The 17,335-nt window shown below is 36.8% G+C and overlaps 1 protein-coding gene across 1 annotated transcript in view; it reads left to right on the top strand.

Moving 5' to 3' along the window:
* The window catches only part of LOC122537673 (BTB/POZ domain-containing protein KCTD1), a 43,630-nt gene extending 27,090 nt beyond the window's left edge, over nucleotides 1-16,540 (top strand). Inside the window, exons 4-5 of the mRNA XM_043671046.1 lie at nucleotides 11,363-11,568; nucleotides 14,585-16,540. Of these exons, the coding sequence (XP_043526981.1) occupies nucleotides 11,363-11,568; nucleotides 14,585-15,093 (715 nt within the window). The 3' untranslated portion in view covers nucleotides 15,094-16,540. The remainder of the gene's footprint in view (nucleotides 1-11,362; nucleotides 11,569-14,584) is intronic.
* The last annotated feature ends 795 nt before the right edge of the window (nucleotides 16,541-17,335 follow it).

Genomic DNA, 17,335 nt, shown 5'->3' on the forward strand with positions numbered 1-17,335 from the left:
CTTGATTAAAAAAAATCTCATCTAACGATGCGTTCGTCGACACGACCAAACGAACAAACGTTCACTTTACAAAAAAATTCGTGCTCATTTAATGTAAATGACAATTTATTGCTCTATCTTCGTGGCGAATGAATGTGGATGAATGTTCAGTGGCTATTATTAAACTGCAGATTTTTATAGAATATAAAACACATAGATAGTTTTTAATATTTATAATTGGAATATTTAATAGATAAAAATAGTTCTGTAAGTAGGTTCCATTTTTAAATTGTATTCTTAAAGATGAATTTTATAAACGTACTATAAGAATGAAGAAATACGTTCACTCATCTTCAATTTTGCAAAATAATTGACTGTATCGACTTTCCGACATCTTTCCATCAATTTTGTTTCGTCGACACAACACGTAAAAAGATTTTATTTGTAATTCTTCCCAATCAATTTACATCACCAAATTCCAATTTTTTCACGACTATGCAAAGAAATTCCAAAGATTCGTTTAATAATTTTTCATCCTGCACCTAGGCTTCATAATTTTGTGAAATTTCCAAAAATTGACGTAACTGCAATATAAATTATTCTTTTTTAATAATGGAAATTAATGCAAGAATATACAGGTAGCCCGCATCGATCGAAAACATAATAAATCAGCAGTCCATCATGATCAACGTCAATAAATTTCGTCTTGAATCGAGCGTTCCTTTCGTTTCTCTCACGGTTGCGTAGTACGATAGTCCATAAAATGGCACTGCGATACAGTTTACTGTTAGCCGTGCTCATCCAACGATATCCATGTCGGTGCTCGTTACAATCTATCGTTCGTAAACTAACTAACCTGGACGTGGATTGATATCCGGAGCCTTTGCTAAACTTAAGAAAATCGTTAGTTCTCCGCACAACATAGAATCCAGGGAATTCATAGCAAAAGTTAATGCTAATTGACAAGCGATGACTTTCTATCGCGATGGTTCGTTAACGGAATCGTTAACTGAGTCACTGGAATTCGACTTCATTTTCCAGCAATGAAAAAGAGACTTACGAGAGAGCCCTATTAGGTAAACTGATTGCACGAAACAATAATCTTCACGACATCAACAAAAAAAATTAATCGTAGATACGTGACATTTTCGATGGACTTGTGGAAAAAGATATTAGAAAATATTGTGCATAATTAATTATTAAATTAAATTTTAAAATATTAAACTGTATCATTTTATCTGTAATTTGTGAATCATTCACATAAAATGACGAATTTCAGATATTTCATTCTTCTAACAACCTTTGATAAAATTAATTTCAAATATAATTAAATTATTTATTTCCATTAGATAAATTTAATTGTAATTACCTATGTGTTGTAATTTAGTGTAACGTGCTCCAATTACCTGCGTTAATTAACGCCAAAATAATAACAGAACATTGTACCCATGAGTAATTTATATTTAATAATATTCAACGTGAGAAAAAATTGAAACTATCTTTAGAATTAGGATTAAAACTATCTTTAATATCTTGGGTTACCTTGTTTAATCAGAACCATGCGAATCTTTACCACGATTGAATTAATCGCACGAAATTAATCGACATCGATCACTTTCCGCCGGTTTATATCAATTACGCGGCCACACTACAAATAAAATATAGAAGATAACAGCGAGAGGCATCCAAAGAATTTGAGAAGAAAACAGGATTTGACTCGTGTCGCTGTTGGTTTCGAGATTGATCGAGCCATCATCATTTTCGTTCGGTCAACGATCGGATCGGTATCGTTCGTTTGGATATTAATTGATGAGAAACGCTGGAAGCGAACGTAAACTACAGGCGAAGATAAATGTCGCGACGTGATGCATAAGAATCGAGAGAAAAGAGTGAAAGAAGTGAAGCCAATCAGCCCGTGGATATATCGTAGAAAACCGCCTGGCCAACCACTTCGTCATGCTCGATTGCACCTTCCTCCTTCATTACACGCCGTCGACCTTATTGTTTTGTCGAAAGTATCGCGAGATTGCTGTCGATCGTATCGAGCTGCTTAGAGAAAGAATGCCGACAAAATCTCGCGACGAGATTTATCTTAAGAATGATCATGCTATCACGATTTGTGCCACTGTGTTACGCCTCACTCCTTTTCTTCTGTGGTGGTTTTTTAAACATTATTATACACGAGCATGGTCCATAGTCTTCTGAAAGCAAGAAATTTGTTTGACTTAAGTTGTCGGTAAGGAATGTATTGGGCGTTCGGAAGCCTTGCGGAAAATAATTATTTATTAGCAAGTTTTGAAAAGGGAAAAAATAATAGAGAAAGTTGATCGGTAGAGTGCGGATTTTTATGCATTTATGGCAGAATTCACCCTTGTAACATGCAGATATGTAAGATAATAAGAACAAATTTCTACTTGGGTTTTATTTTTTTATTTGTCTACTTATCTTATGTCTATTTATTTTTATTAATTTGAATTTCTAGTTAAGAGCTACTAAGTCGTGATATTTAGAAGAATGACGTAATTTAACGATAGATTTTCATATATTGAAATAAAATTTTAATTAATGACCTATTGATTGAATCTTGTTTGACACTGTGGTCTCTTATTATTTGGATTGAAATTATCATAGATAAAAAGGGAAATTAGTGAACTTCTAGTAAATGAATTTCATTTTAAATTAACGAAAATTCCAAATTCCAGTAGGAGTTTCCAGTAGGAGAGTTGATTGAAATAAAATTCACAAGAAGGAAATGAAAGCATCATTCTTCTTTCATTAGTGTTTGGGGCATGCAACTTACTCACTTCCTGGTATAGCTATCGTATCTATTTTACATACGCTCAAAACAAGAAAGAAACGCAATAGGGAAAGGCAGTAAAAGTTGCGATCGTTCCAATGTATAGTGCATTGTATGATAACTAAGTTACACCTTTCACCCATTAGACGCAGGACAAATCGTTTCTAAAACATCTGACTCGATTTAGTTCACTTGAAACGCTTTAACAAGTTGACATTAACGTACGAAAAAATATTATATTATCGCAAATCATGATTTGAATTCTTCACGTTCAAGTGTTACGAAAGTAATTTTAAATTTTAAAAAAATATATATTTATGTCACATTTAAATACCTATTTATATCAATAAATATTTTATAATGAGAATTTTTAAATATAAATTCATATAAAAAAATTTCGATTCTCAAAGAAATTTCTTTCTAGAAGAAAGTTCTAAACTTTCAAGGGGTATTATTTATTTCCCTTGCCATTATAAAAATAACTACATCTTCATGAAAAATAAAAATCGTCGATCTGAGAAAAACATACGTATCGATAATAATCTCGCATAAGCGATTTGAAGCGGTGCAAAATAACCACGATTCTCCGTTTTACTCGCGAAATTGATTAACGTCAGGTAAATTATCGTCGACACGTAACAAAATTGCAAGAGATCGCACGGAGGATAGTCGTTTTCCAATCTGAGACACCTACAACAATTTATACGTTGCCGTTCTTCAAGAAATAAACGACAATGGACAACGGGCACAATAATGATTGCGATGATGGATAGATAAGATTACGACCACAAGCGAGTTACGACCTCGAATCCTCGAATCCTCGTTGGAAACGACTCCTAAATCAAGCTTTAGCGAAACAGACGGGGGAAAAAATGATGATACATATACACAATTCTATATTATAGTGAGATATTGCAACAGAAAGTTATTCCCCTTGATGGCATCGTAAATATCAGATGAAACATTATATTAATCATAATACGATGGTTAATGTCCGCGGAAACAATTTAGGAATTCCTTCAGAGTGCGATAATACCTTTGGAAATTTATAATGATTACTTTGAGTTATTAGATAGTAAATCTGTGCAATTGCCTGTGGAACATTTCATATCTCCATGAAAAATTTGATTTCTCGTATAGAGAATATTCGAAATGAAAGTGAAATCAATTGATGGAAAGGATAATTAAGGTTTCTCGGGAATGTTGAGGGCAATAACAGAAATTTTTTGAGACAATGCTGATATCAATCAGAATGATTGAATATGACATTTAAATTCGCATCGCTTACAGTCAACAGTAATAGTAGCATCTAAACATTCTGATGCCTTCAGGGATTCGAGGGACTAACTAAGAAACTCTATAATTCACGCGATCTCATAATTTTCAATATCTCCAGGATCTATAGAATTTTTAAAATCTGCAGAGCCCCTAGAATCTCTAGAATCTTTAAAATATACCTACAATTTCCATGTCTATAGAGTCCCTCAAATCTACAGGTCATTGATCTCCCACTTTCAGTTGATCGATCACTCTAATCATAGTCCGATCTAGAGTCTCCGAAATCTCCCTCCCCCGAGGCCTCTAGTATCATCCAAGTCCTCAGGATCTTCAAAATTGAAATCTCCTACGTATATATAGATATGTATATCTTTAACTGTTCACTGACTTTAAAATTCACTTGCAAACATGTCTAAACAGTTGGTACATTCAACGAATTATTCTGCAAAACTTAAACATTCTCTCCATTACTCTCGAAGGTTCGAAACGAAAATGCTATTTATTTCATCGTGTTCACGTATTCCTGTAAAAGAGATCCATTCATGTACAAGAATCTTTTGAATTTAAAAGCCTCGTCTGTTCCTCAATAATGAAACGTCAATTCCAGTACGAAGCCCATTCTAAACAGAACTCGACAATATTATCCTATTAGGCCACCTATTCAAACGATTCTGAACAGAACTCGACAGTATTATCCTATTAGGCCACCCATTCAAACGATTCTATTCTAGGGCTAATCTAAAAAGCCGGTACGGTTTTCCGCCGGACGTTTTCAGAAATTACGTAACCGCCGATCATTAGCTTGCGCTTCCGGTATCACGTAATCCCTAAAACATCGTCCATCATCCTGCCGGACCGGAGAGAGTCCTGTTGAAGACTTAGCAAGGCCCTCGGGCTATCCCATGGAGATCCAGCTAGTCCTCGTTTCCTCGCCCTTCAGTCCGGCACGTGCAATTTGCCCAACTCTGACAAAGCGATCCTGTATTGGCCGAGGTGTTTCGTTCATGCATACATACACGAACGCGCGCATACGTGAACACTCGGGTCCATTGTCGCTCGCATGCATCGAACGACGGCATATATATTTTATGCACCTCTCGTACCAGCTTGTACCCGTGTTGTATTACCAAGCTCGAGTGACTCTTATTGTTAACTTTCCGTGCTGGAAACAAAGAATGTAAAACAAGTTTATAAGCCGTTGACTGCAACAAAAGAAAAATGAATTCTCGCTCGAGGAGCAGATACGAAAAGCAAGTAGTATATTTACGAAAGAGGGCAATGAAAAATGATTGTCGGCGAGAGCGGAGCTTGCGAATCGCGTGCTCATATTGTAAAAGATGATTTGTAAAAGGCTATTATATGTATGGAATTGTGGAAAAAGAAATGTGTGGCTTAGCGGGGGAAAAGATTTCAGAAGGAGAGTGCAGAACCTTCGGATCACTGATTTGGTTTTCAGACACTAATAGGGTTTGTTATTTTATTTTCAAATTACAGCATCAGATACTTGGGTTTTTGATCAGATATTCTTCTTGCTTGCTTCTTTGTACATGAGCTTTTATTATTTAACGTTTGGTTGGTATTTTAAGACAAATTCTGGATTTTAAGACAGAAGTTTGTGTAAAAGCAAAAGTAATGAAAGAATGTTTGATCTTTCCTTTCGCAACTTACCTTGAAATTTCAATTATAATTCTAAAAATAGGAATTCCAGCTATGCGAATATATAGAAGGGTGCAAGCAAAAGTATCACAATAACGAAGAGAAGAAAGCTCGAGACAGTTTTAAAGCCAGAATTCGGCCAATGTGTTCACGCATCTATACAGTCACGTTGGTATAAATTCAGTACTAATATTCTCACACGCATATGGAAAGTGTATGTGTGTGTATGTGTCTGTGTGTACCAAAAGCAGAGCAGGAATCTGGAGTGATGTGAGCCGATCGTTTAGCGTTTTCCCATAGCGAGCGGATCTGACCCGAGATCGGACCTCGGTCGGTCGGTGGGCCCAAGAAATCGCCCCAGGTAATCACGGCGCTCGTCCTCCGCCCCTGGTACCGTTTCCTCCCCCACAAACAACGCGCTCTTGGCCTTCTAGCATATACATTCTACCCTTCTTTTCCCTTTTGTTGCTCGTCCGTGCTTTCTCACTTTTTTTCATCTCTCAACACCAACCTCGCCTCTTCTATCCAGCATCATCGGCTTCACCTTCGTTTCTTCTTCTCTTTTCCGTCATTTTGTTCCGTTTTCATTACCTTGGTCTCATTTTTTGCTACGTCATACTTTGTCCATTGTACGTTCTAATAAGGAAACGAAATGATGAGCTATAAAACTGTGTAAGATACTTTATATGAAATTATACTGGGTAAAAGGAGATGGATGACATTATATTTGTCAAATTGAGATTCAGAGGGACACGTTATACATTGCATTGCGATCTGCTGTCTCACAATTTCTTGAAACTGCTTTTCTGAAACGTATCTCTAATGATACGTATACTACTTGAAAGTCTTAGGACACTTTTTATTTTTAATGTTCAGTATCTATCGTAGATAATAAAGTTTTTTAATTGTATACGTATTTTGCAATACAGTTGTTGGTACGTTAATGTACCAGCACTTTATAAATCCTTTGTATTATTTAATTTTTACAATTTTGATTTACAAACATAGCACTTATTTTAAAATCTTTAAGCGGGGATGTATTGAACTCTTTAACAAAATAGTCTAGCCAATGAGTTAAGTAGTCATTGGGAAATTAGAAAATCTTTAGATTCTATAATGAATTATCTTTAGATCTTAAAGAGCTAAAGAAACATTTTTTAATTCATTTTCGATTAAAGAGTTAACTCTTGAATGATATAATAGAGCCTTCATAAACCTATCAGGATACTCATCATTTTATTTTCTGACATGCAAAGGTCATTCAATTGTTCTTCAATTTTATAATCTTAAATTACACATTTAAAAGAATTTTAGCAAACTTCCTTTTTTGAGAATCCCTCGCACGGTCAAAATTTACAAAAGTAAAAAGCAGCGTTTCATTTTCCAAGGTTGATACAAACGAACGTTTCGAATGTCACTGTTCCATTTTATCCATCTATCTGTCTCGCGCCAAAGCGGAATTTCTGCTACTCTATCTCTCTGGTTGTAACCAGATTATGACCCGGCGGTCAGAACGCAAGGAAATGCATACCTACCGTATTCGGTTCTATCTATCGCCGATGAACGAAAGACGTTCACCTCGAAACTCATTGCGCAGCAGCGAGCAACTAATATTCGATAATGTTCCCTTTCTTATTTTTCCTTTTTCTCCTGAAACGGAGAATTCCCAACACAGGATTCACAGAATTTTCATTTTCTCGGGCGAGCGACCATCTCATCCTTCGGTCTCGAGTTTCGCGGCACCGTCGAAACACGTTGGGCGAGAGCAAAAGAGACGGTGGATCGTCTCCCGGCCCGTACACACGTGCAACGTCGTATCTACCCCGCGGTATCTTCTCTTTCTCTCTCTTCCCTGTTGAAGTCGGATCGCCCACGGGCGATCCACCAGCCCGTCGTTATTATATGTTATCGCCATGGAAGGTATGGGAACCGGCCTGAGGGGGCACCGGATACCTACGTCGGTATTTCCCCCTCGTTGTGCCATAACGCACCATCGAAGTACACGAAGAACCAAGCTCTCTGGCTCTTGTTCTCTTTCCATCTCTATCTTCATCTTCTCTCCTCTCCCCTGTCTTTCTTTCTCTCCCCATTCTCCTCTCTTTTCACTATCTCGCTCCACGCGCTGATTCTCTGCCGGCGACCTTCGTCTTTAGCGCACTCTTCTTCCTCCTCTCTCGTCCTTTTTCCAGGGCACTCGTCAATTATATGCTAAATTACGACGACCTTCGGCCGCGCGCACGCAGAACGTGCCGGCTGGCTATTGAAAAGCACATCGGTGCGCCTCTCTCCGATACCGGATGACACGATCGCGCGCATGGGGTTGAAACTGATTCGAAAGTTGGGAAAGTCGAGGATCGTATGGGTTATGCAAAATTGACCAGATTCTCTTCGAAGAGAGTAATAGTAAGGGGAGAGAGGTTTTTGTCATTTGGTCGATTAGTGCGACGAAAAGTTAAGAAACTGAGGGATCCGGTGAAAGAAAGATCTATGTTACAGTAATACCGTTATGAAAAGTAATGTCGCAGTGGAGTTTTTGTAATTAAGACTGATGCTTTTCTAGTTTCGCATATTTTCTATTATTATGAGACTTCGTCAACCAACACCTAACGTTCAAAGATTCTCTGAACTAAAAAACACATGTAAAAAAAAACATAATAAAATATATAAAAAGCGATGTAATATTAAAGACATGTATTAAGAATAAAGTCCTTAATTCTTTAACGCAAAGTTTCAGCACACGTTCAAAATCGCGATCTTCGGTTCGTCTCATAAATTTTGACCCGAATATCGCTTAAACAGCCAACAGCTACGATACTGCGCCAACGTTTGCATACGGCATTTTATTTGATTGTTAAAAGAAATATCCGATATCGGCGAGAAGTGGTTAAAAGAAATCGTCAACGATCGATAAAGTTTACTGGAATAACCGCGATCAACGCGATCACAAAATAAAGAGCAGAGATACGATCGAAATTGCCCGCTGACTATTAAAATATTTCGGGGTTGTTGCTTATTACCGCGCGCGATTTCGATCGCTTAATCCTGTGGCAACCGCATCGATTATCGGCATCGCCGGCTTCGAGTTTCATCTCTTTATTGCTGGCTACTATGCCGGAGGAGAGCAGACGCGGCGACCGCTATCATTTTCGTGAAAGCTGCTGGAACGAATGCCTTCTGGATCGGCCGGGATGGAGAAAGGTCGGACGCGGCGGGAATCGGGAGTAAAACGTGGCTGAATGCGCAACGGTTCGCTAAAACAAAAAACAAAAGAGAATGAATAAAATCGTGAGCAGAGAAGAGAGAGAAAGAGAGAGATTAAGGAAATAGAATTCTGATCTAGAGGCGTGATGCCAGAATCGCGTCAATGTGTATCGACGATTGCGGATACGATTGATGGTTCGATCGTGTCACCATTTCCGGCTCAACTTTAGAAAGTGCTTAGTGACATTTTCAATGTATGTTCGTGTACATATGTTCATTACATTTGCGTGTAAAAATGTGTATCTTGCAGCAATGATATAATAGGCAATTTGTATGTTTTATGTTCATAATTATGAAAGTTGTTGTGAGGTTAATTAGCATTATAACGCTTGTTTTTTTTTTAATAACAATTTCATATTTCATATTTCGATTGTATTTGTACGTAAAGCAAAGATTATATAAAGTAATTATTATATATAACTAATTTTGAAGTACAGTTAACTTTTCATATCTAAAATTTCATTTACTTACAAGAGAGAAAGTTATTTATTCCAATTAAAAATCTGGGGTTAATAATTATTATAAATAAATGATTTGACATTTATGAAATACGATAGTGAAGCAAGAAGCGATGTACAAAATAAAATTTTCAATCTGTGGATATATGAATTTGTAACTTTCAAGTTACGCAATATTACAGAAGGTTAACATATATGTATAATGTATACAATAGTATATAAATACACAAGTTATATAATTAGTAAAAGTTAAAAACATATTTTCTCTCTTTGAAGCAATGTAATTTGTACTTGGACGTTTTTTTAAATAATGAATAGTTCAAGAGAAAATTTCTTAGAAAGTAGGGAAAGAATTATAATGCTTCAACTCGTACACATAAGATTTTATTGTTAGATAATATTTTAAATAACTCATAAGTATACATTATAAATAAAAACCGCAGGCAAATCAGTTGCAGATGAGCAATTTTAAAATTTTATATGGATTATATCTATTAAACATTCTATTTTCAAGTATATTTGATAAATTATTCAAGATCGAACGCGAAGAACCAATGTGTTTTGTTCTTTTTGCATACTCTATAAATACAGTAAGAATATTCTTCGTCTATACAAAGTCTATTTATTTGAAGAAAATTTGCTTGATTCTTAATGAGTAAAATTGTCGATTGAATTCATTTATCTGAATGACTCGTGTTATATATCATTTGAAAATGGCGTATAGCTTCTCCACCGTATCAATAATAAATGTGCGTTGTATGCCATCTTAATCGAGATCGAGATTTCTTTGTTTCGCATAATTCTTAGGAGACATAATGTTTGACAATACGTGCAATAAAAGTATACAGGCCGTTGCTCTCGAATATACCAGAGAACGATACCAGTTTCGCCGATGGTTTCCTTATTTAACTATTTTTCGCTCACGTAACCAACGAACTATTCTGCGAAAAAATTCCCATTAGGTTTTCAAATTAATTCAGTAAAATAATAACCGAACGCAAAGATACCTTTTAGTTAGCAGCATATTCGATGGTATGACAAAATGCTCATTTACGAGGTGACGTTAATCAGCGGTCCGGTTGTGTCGATGATCGTCAATCAAAGCGAATCAAGGGAGATGACTCGGTTAAGACGAATTTTTGGCCCGAAACAGCTGCGGCTACCTGGATCGCAACGCTACCGACGTAACTCGGAGCGATTTTGGCAGGTGACCGGAATATCGGCACCTGCCTCGTCTCGACGAGACCTCTTCAATGCGAGTGTAATTTATATGTCGCTGAAGCACGGATGGCAGCGTACCCCCCTCTGTAAAACTGCTGCAAGATTTATCGAGTCGGTCGATCGACGAGATTTAAGAATGAATAAAATAACAGACAACCGGCGTGTATCAAGATTGCAAACAATATTTATTCGGGAAATCAAGGTTACTTGGCAAACAAATTTTCAGATCTGGGCCACTCGCGTGCGCTGCGATGGATTTATCTGTTTTACGTTTGTCTTTCAAGTTAAAGAATGGAGAAAACTAAAGTATCATTGTAAATTGAAATTTGGTAAATGTAGGTTGCAAATTTAGTTAGACATTTTAGTCAGAAATCTGGTCAAGTAAAAAAAATTGATACGAATTAACACAAATTAATACAATAGTATATTGTATATATGTTATGTATATTATATAATAGTATATTAACACAAATTAATACAATAATATATTATATTAATATAATAATTAATACAAATTAGCATAAGATTATATTTTATAGATATAAGTGAACAAACGATTGTAAATTTGGTCAGTACTACAATTGTATGTATTCCAATCTCACTGTTATAGGCTTGGTTATTATATTTAAGATTAAAAAAATCGCCTATTTTATATGATTTTACAAATATCATTGGAGTAGTGATACTAACGAATTATCTATGTATTTTTCAGGTATCCTGAGTCAAGATTAGCAAAGTTGTTCAACGGCAGCATCCCCATTGTATTAGATTCTCTGAAGCAGCACTACTTCATCGACAGGGATGGTGGCATGTTCAGACACATCCTAAATTTCATGAGAAACTCTCGTCTATTAATACCAGACAACTTCGCCGATCTGGATCTGCTGTTAGAAGAAGCGCGATACTTCGACATTGCGCGTAAGAGAAATTCTCTCATCTTCGATCGTCGTAATCTTCTCATATACTTTAATTTCCATGAAACTACTTTCTTCTAAATAATTACGTAATTACTTTTACCATTACCTAACCATAATGCACTTAGTTCTTGAAACAAATACAGTACTTGTCCTAAGAGTTTTAGGACAGTTATATCTATATCAGTTATATTTATATCAGTAATTTTTAAAAAAATTGATTGAAATTTGAATGGAACAGAAGCGCTAATGATTTAAAGGTATGCACTCGTTGAAAGAAAACATCAAAAATCGTGAAATCTGCAAAAATCTGACTATAGGACAAGTTAACCAGTTAATCAGCTAATGGAAAGCTTACCGTTAATATAAAAAGAATTCGCGGGACAACTGGTATCACTTAATCTCGTATCGAAATCTTCGCGGTTTGACGGACAACCGGATGGACAACTTCCTCTGGCTTCTGTAAGAATAAGAAAAGGGGAACGAGGGATCATGGTTCAACGGCGATAAATCATATTATCTGCGTGGCAGAATCTCTCCTCAGATCATTTTTCTTGCCATTAACCGCTAATACCGGCAGCGCTAAAAGATCGCATTATATTGCATTAAAATGGGCAATATCTTGATAAACGAGAACCACGTCGAAAGTACACGGGACTCGTGAAATCCCAATTACTCTTGGTATCGTTCGATCACCATCACGTCTCCTTGCTTGCACATCGGGCACGAACGAAAAAAAGTCAAACAGAAGGATTCGGAAGATTTATGCAATGGTGCTGAACGATAGAATCAAAACTGAAGTCGAAGAGAAAATGATATTACCGGACACGTAAGCTTTAGAGAAGAAGAACAGTGGACAATATTTATATACTACAGCATGTAGTAGAAAAGACAATAGAAGGGAAAGGAGGAAAATTATTCGCGTTCTTCGTAGACTTAAAGGCAGTATTTGACAGGGTGGAAAGAAGTAGACTTTGAGAAGCGGGCATATCGGAAGGACTAGTCAAAAGGACACAGGAAATTTATATGGAAACCAAAAGCAAGGTGAAAATTAAGACGAAACATCGGAGGAATTTTGGACACAAGAGGGAGTAAGGCAGAGGTGCCCACTGAGTCCCACCTTGTTCACACTCCTAATTACGGACATAGAAGAGGAGATGAGAAAGGGGCAATCGGATGGTGTGGTGGTGGGCAGGAAGAAGTTTTGGACACTAGCCTATGTAGATAACATCGTCTTACTAGCGTACGAGGAAAAAGAAATGAAGGAGATAATGAGAAGATTAGAAAAGTATCTGGACAGGAAGAAGCTGCAGTTGAACGAGGAGTCAAAGATAATGGTGTTTAGGAAAGGAGGGAGGAAGAGAAGGAAAAGAAAGTCGATTGAAGAAGTTAGAGAATTTATGTACCTAGGATATGTGCTGAAAAGCAACGAGCATATAAAACATCTCCCAAAGAAGGCGAATGTGACGATGAGGCTCACCTGGGGAATAGGGGAGAGAATATTCAAGGACGACTTCATAAGGAGGATGAAAATCTTTGACAGCCTGGACACAGGAGTGATGGTATATAGTGTAGAAGTTTGGGGATGGAAATAGATAGGAAACCTCGAAAGGATACACAAAAAGTACATAAAATGGACGCAAGGGCCAGAAGCGAACAGGACAAAAATGAAAGTAATGCAGGCAAGGAGAGCGATGAAAAAATAGAAAGGGATAGAGAAGAAAGCATTGTCGAGGAGTGTTTAAACAAAAGAAAAGCAGAGAAAGGGAATAAAGAAAATCTCAAGGAGGTTGGACCATAAAAAATGCGGCTTCAGGAAGGGGTAGACTTACTATAGAGAGAAGGAAAACCGGCAGGCGAAGTTCTAAGAAATAGAGAAATAGAGGTGGAGAAACAAATGCACTGGACCCGAATCAAGGAAACCAGATACAATAGAAGATATAAGTACTTGACACCCGAAACTTTGCCAAAATATTTAAGAGAAAGGAGAAGGAACGGAGAGCAGAAAATATTGGCTAGAGCGAGATGTGGTTCTACCGAAAATGCCAACAAGTTTTGGGCAAAGGAAGCAGAGAAAGAATGTCCGCTATGTGAAGAAGAGGAAGGAACGTTTGAGCACTGGAGACAATGTAGAGAATTAGGAGAAACCGGTCTCAACATGGAAATGATCCTAGCGGAAGAGGGTGACGCGGAAGCGGTGGTCTGGCTCAGAAAAATAGAAAAAGAAAAAGAGAGAAGAAGAAACAGAAAACCAAATATAGAGACACAACTAGAGTAAAGAAAATACAGAACCAAAGAGAAATATATTAAGTGTTAAGGCATTGTGCATATATCATTTTCTATTAGTCCAATTAGTCTATTTATAATATAAGATTAGGCTAAAATCTGGTATGCAATACTAGTATGTAAGGGAAAAGAAATAAGAGAACACTTGACAACTAAGGGAATTAAAAGGGAAAACAAAATGTAAAGAATAATGTAAGTACTGAAGTCTATTTCTAGGCCAAAAGGCTGAAATAAAGATTCATTCATTCACATAATAAAATAATAATAAAACCAATAATAATATAATGTAAATAATATATAAATATAGTAATAGATATTTAGTAAGTAAAATAACTCTCTATCTAGGTCCCAATTCTTTTTACTTGCTCATAAAAATACTTACAAAATTTTTCACAAAAATTTCACAGTCTGGTTGTAATAACTAAGAAATAGGTTGTGAATCTTTGTACAATTTCTTATCTTTGTAAATGTAATGAAAAAGAATGGAACAAAAAATTTTTCCGACATATAAGATGCTTTCCGTCCTTAAATTTCCCATGAATACATAAAAATTGACAGTCTATTCATAAAAGAGAAATGCGTCTACAATGCAAAAAAATTTCGATCCTAAGAAGATTAGAAAATAACGTACTATGTAGAATAGTAAACACCGTAAATCGTATTCATATAACACGGATCGCATCATTATATCTCGTCTATCTATTCCATCCACTGATCTTTACGTTCTTTTCCAGCTATGTGCAGGCAGCTGGAGCAAATGAAAAAAGAGCGCATAAAAAACGGTTCCACGACAACGATGACGATGTGTTCCTCGTCCCCGAGCCCTCCGCCAACTAATCAACTAGGGAACCGCGGCACAGGATGTACAACGATGCCGTGCAACCGTGACTCTGACAAAATCCGCGCCAACGAAGGGAATTGTAACTACGAGTGCGTCGCTCTTCACGTCAGTCCAGATCTAGGTGAACGGGTTATGCTGTCCGGTGGTCGAGCATTGTTGGACGAAGTGTTTCCGGAAACAACCCAAGCGGTGATTGATGCTCGATCTGGCGTTGCATGGCACCAACAGGACACTCGTCACGTTATCAGATTCCCGTTAAACGGCTACTGCAAGCTGAACTCCGTACAGGCGATCACCAGGCTCCTGAACGCAGGATTCCGCGTGGTAGCCAGCAATGGAGGCGGCGTGGAAGGACAACAATTCTCGGAGTATCTATTCGTTCGACAGGCCATCAACACTTGACGGAACACCGCTCATCAGCGGAAGACTAGCTCGAGGACGATCCGTTGCATACAACGTGACCATGATCCCGAGTAAAATTGTCCAGGAGAACAACTTCAAGACTGCATCACGAACGATGACGATCCGATTGTTTTGGCGGACGGAGCACCGTCGTGCGCGTGTTGTCGCGTGGAGATAAGATATTATAACTGTAGGTTGATTCTTTGTTCAAGAGAATACGATGGCTGGTTGATGATGGGACAGTTTGCTTTTTCTCATGACATAGCCGGTATCCGATGCTCTTTGGATCATTGATTTTTTTAATATCTTTTAATCCACCAAGGGCCAACAGTGATAATGCAATATCTCATTTGCGATCTTTTCAATTTGTCGAATTCTAAGTGTTTTAATATTATGGTTATGAAAAGGAATTAAAAGTCCAATTTTGCAATTTTATAGAATTTAAAACCGACGAAGTATTTCTAATATTACGACGAATTGTTGTTTAGTCCTCAATGGGTTATTGATTCTAAAAGTTAAACAAGCTGTATAGCCATAAAATTTCATTTCTTCTTGCAATTCTTAAATTGTGAGATACATCGCGTTTCATGAGATTTTTTTATTAATAGATCACTGCTGTGCGGTATATTTGTTGTTTAAAAATGATTGATATTGAAAATAATTTGATCTCAGCATTAAATGATTTATTGCTGAAATAGAAAAATTTAAATTTTTATCCAAATTTTCAACTACAGTTACAGAAATGAATGATTGCACCTTCGATTGATCGCATATTTTGCTGCGAATTAATGAAATCGCTAGATAATTTTGTTTCACGAGGAAAATGTATTCTTCGAAATTTGTAATAAAGTCAAAATTAATTCCTGTTAAATTTGATCCGATAATACTGAACGTTTGACGAATCGAGTGCCTTGAGTTACGCGTCTTTACGTTACAGATGTTCGACTGCGCATAACGTTACGAAATTACCTGCCGGTGCGACCTACAATTCGCGATTACAAGAATAACCGTTAAAATCGTTTTAATTCTTTATGAAAATCAGGCTGAGAAATATAATCTTCGCGGTTTTGTGTCGTCGAACGGTATCAACACGCACGCTCGTGACCCACTTATGCATATAAGTACGTCGGGTGCGCCGCTTCTTACTTTGCTTTTATTTAATAAGGTGTACCTATATGTATTTAAATGCCATACTAATTATTGTAAATACCGCGAATAAACGTGTATCTATATCGATATATATATATATATATAAATATTCTATGTACTTATATAAATATATATAAATATAAAAATATAAATTGCCGATACCGAAATATTCAACAACGAAACTCGCGTTGATCTCATTCTCGGCTCAAGTTGTATTTCTAATTAAATAAATTAGACAGAAGCGAGCTTCAAACGCGAAAGAAACAAACAAATAGAATTAACAAAAGGTTTCTTTTAATTCAAAGCTTCACCAAGGTCCTGCAACTTCCGCTTCACCGACTGTCCCAATTAACGCATCGAAGGAAGGAAATTAATTTCTAATCGTCGATAAAAACACTTGCTACGATAACTAAAATGTTTATTACTTTGAAACCGTGAAAATGATGGTGATTTATTTCGCGCGAATTGCAAATGATTTCTTATTAGTCACCCGGGTCACGTCTCTTTTTTTTTTTTTTTTTTTTTAACGTGGAGGAAATCTTCAAAAGACACCCGCCCACTCCTGAGGGGGAGTGGACGGGTAGTGCCGGATTTTTACCGGCTAAAACCTCCACGATGGCCTACCTCATGTCGGATTTTCACTCCCGGGGCCGCGGGTATTCACCGGGAGTGGAGATCCTTCTAACAATCGATGCTGATAATAAATTTTCAAGCTGACAAATGAAATGATTACGAGCAAAACTGGATATTGTTTAAATGTCATTTATTTGAGAAATATATCAATCCACTGTTACTATACGAAAGAGAAAAATCGTAACAGCAATGACGAAGTCTGTCGAGTTCGATAAAGTCCCGAGAGAAAAAGTAAAATCTGACAGAGCAACCATTTGAACAATATCCATTTGAAACAAAACCATTAGTCCGACAATGGAGTTTTCGTAACATTCCAGTATAAAAATTTGATAGCATCTAAACTGATTAAGCGATATTTGCTTTCAACTTTTTCATCTGATTGCTTGCAACTTGTGCCTCCCACGGGCTGACCTTTCGCTCCGATGACTTTCAATCGATCCAATGCTGATTTGAACGCTTC

The sequence above is a fragment of the Frieseomelitta varia genome, unplaced genomic scaffold (assembly GCF_011392965.1).
Source record: "Frieseomelitta varia isolate USP_RPSP 00005682 unplaced genomic scaffold, Fvar_1.2 scaffold_924, whole genome shotgun sequence".
NCBI lineage: Eukaryota > Metazoa > Arthropoda > Insecta > Hymenoptera > Apidae > Frieseomelitta > Frieseomelitta varia.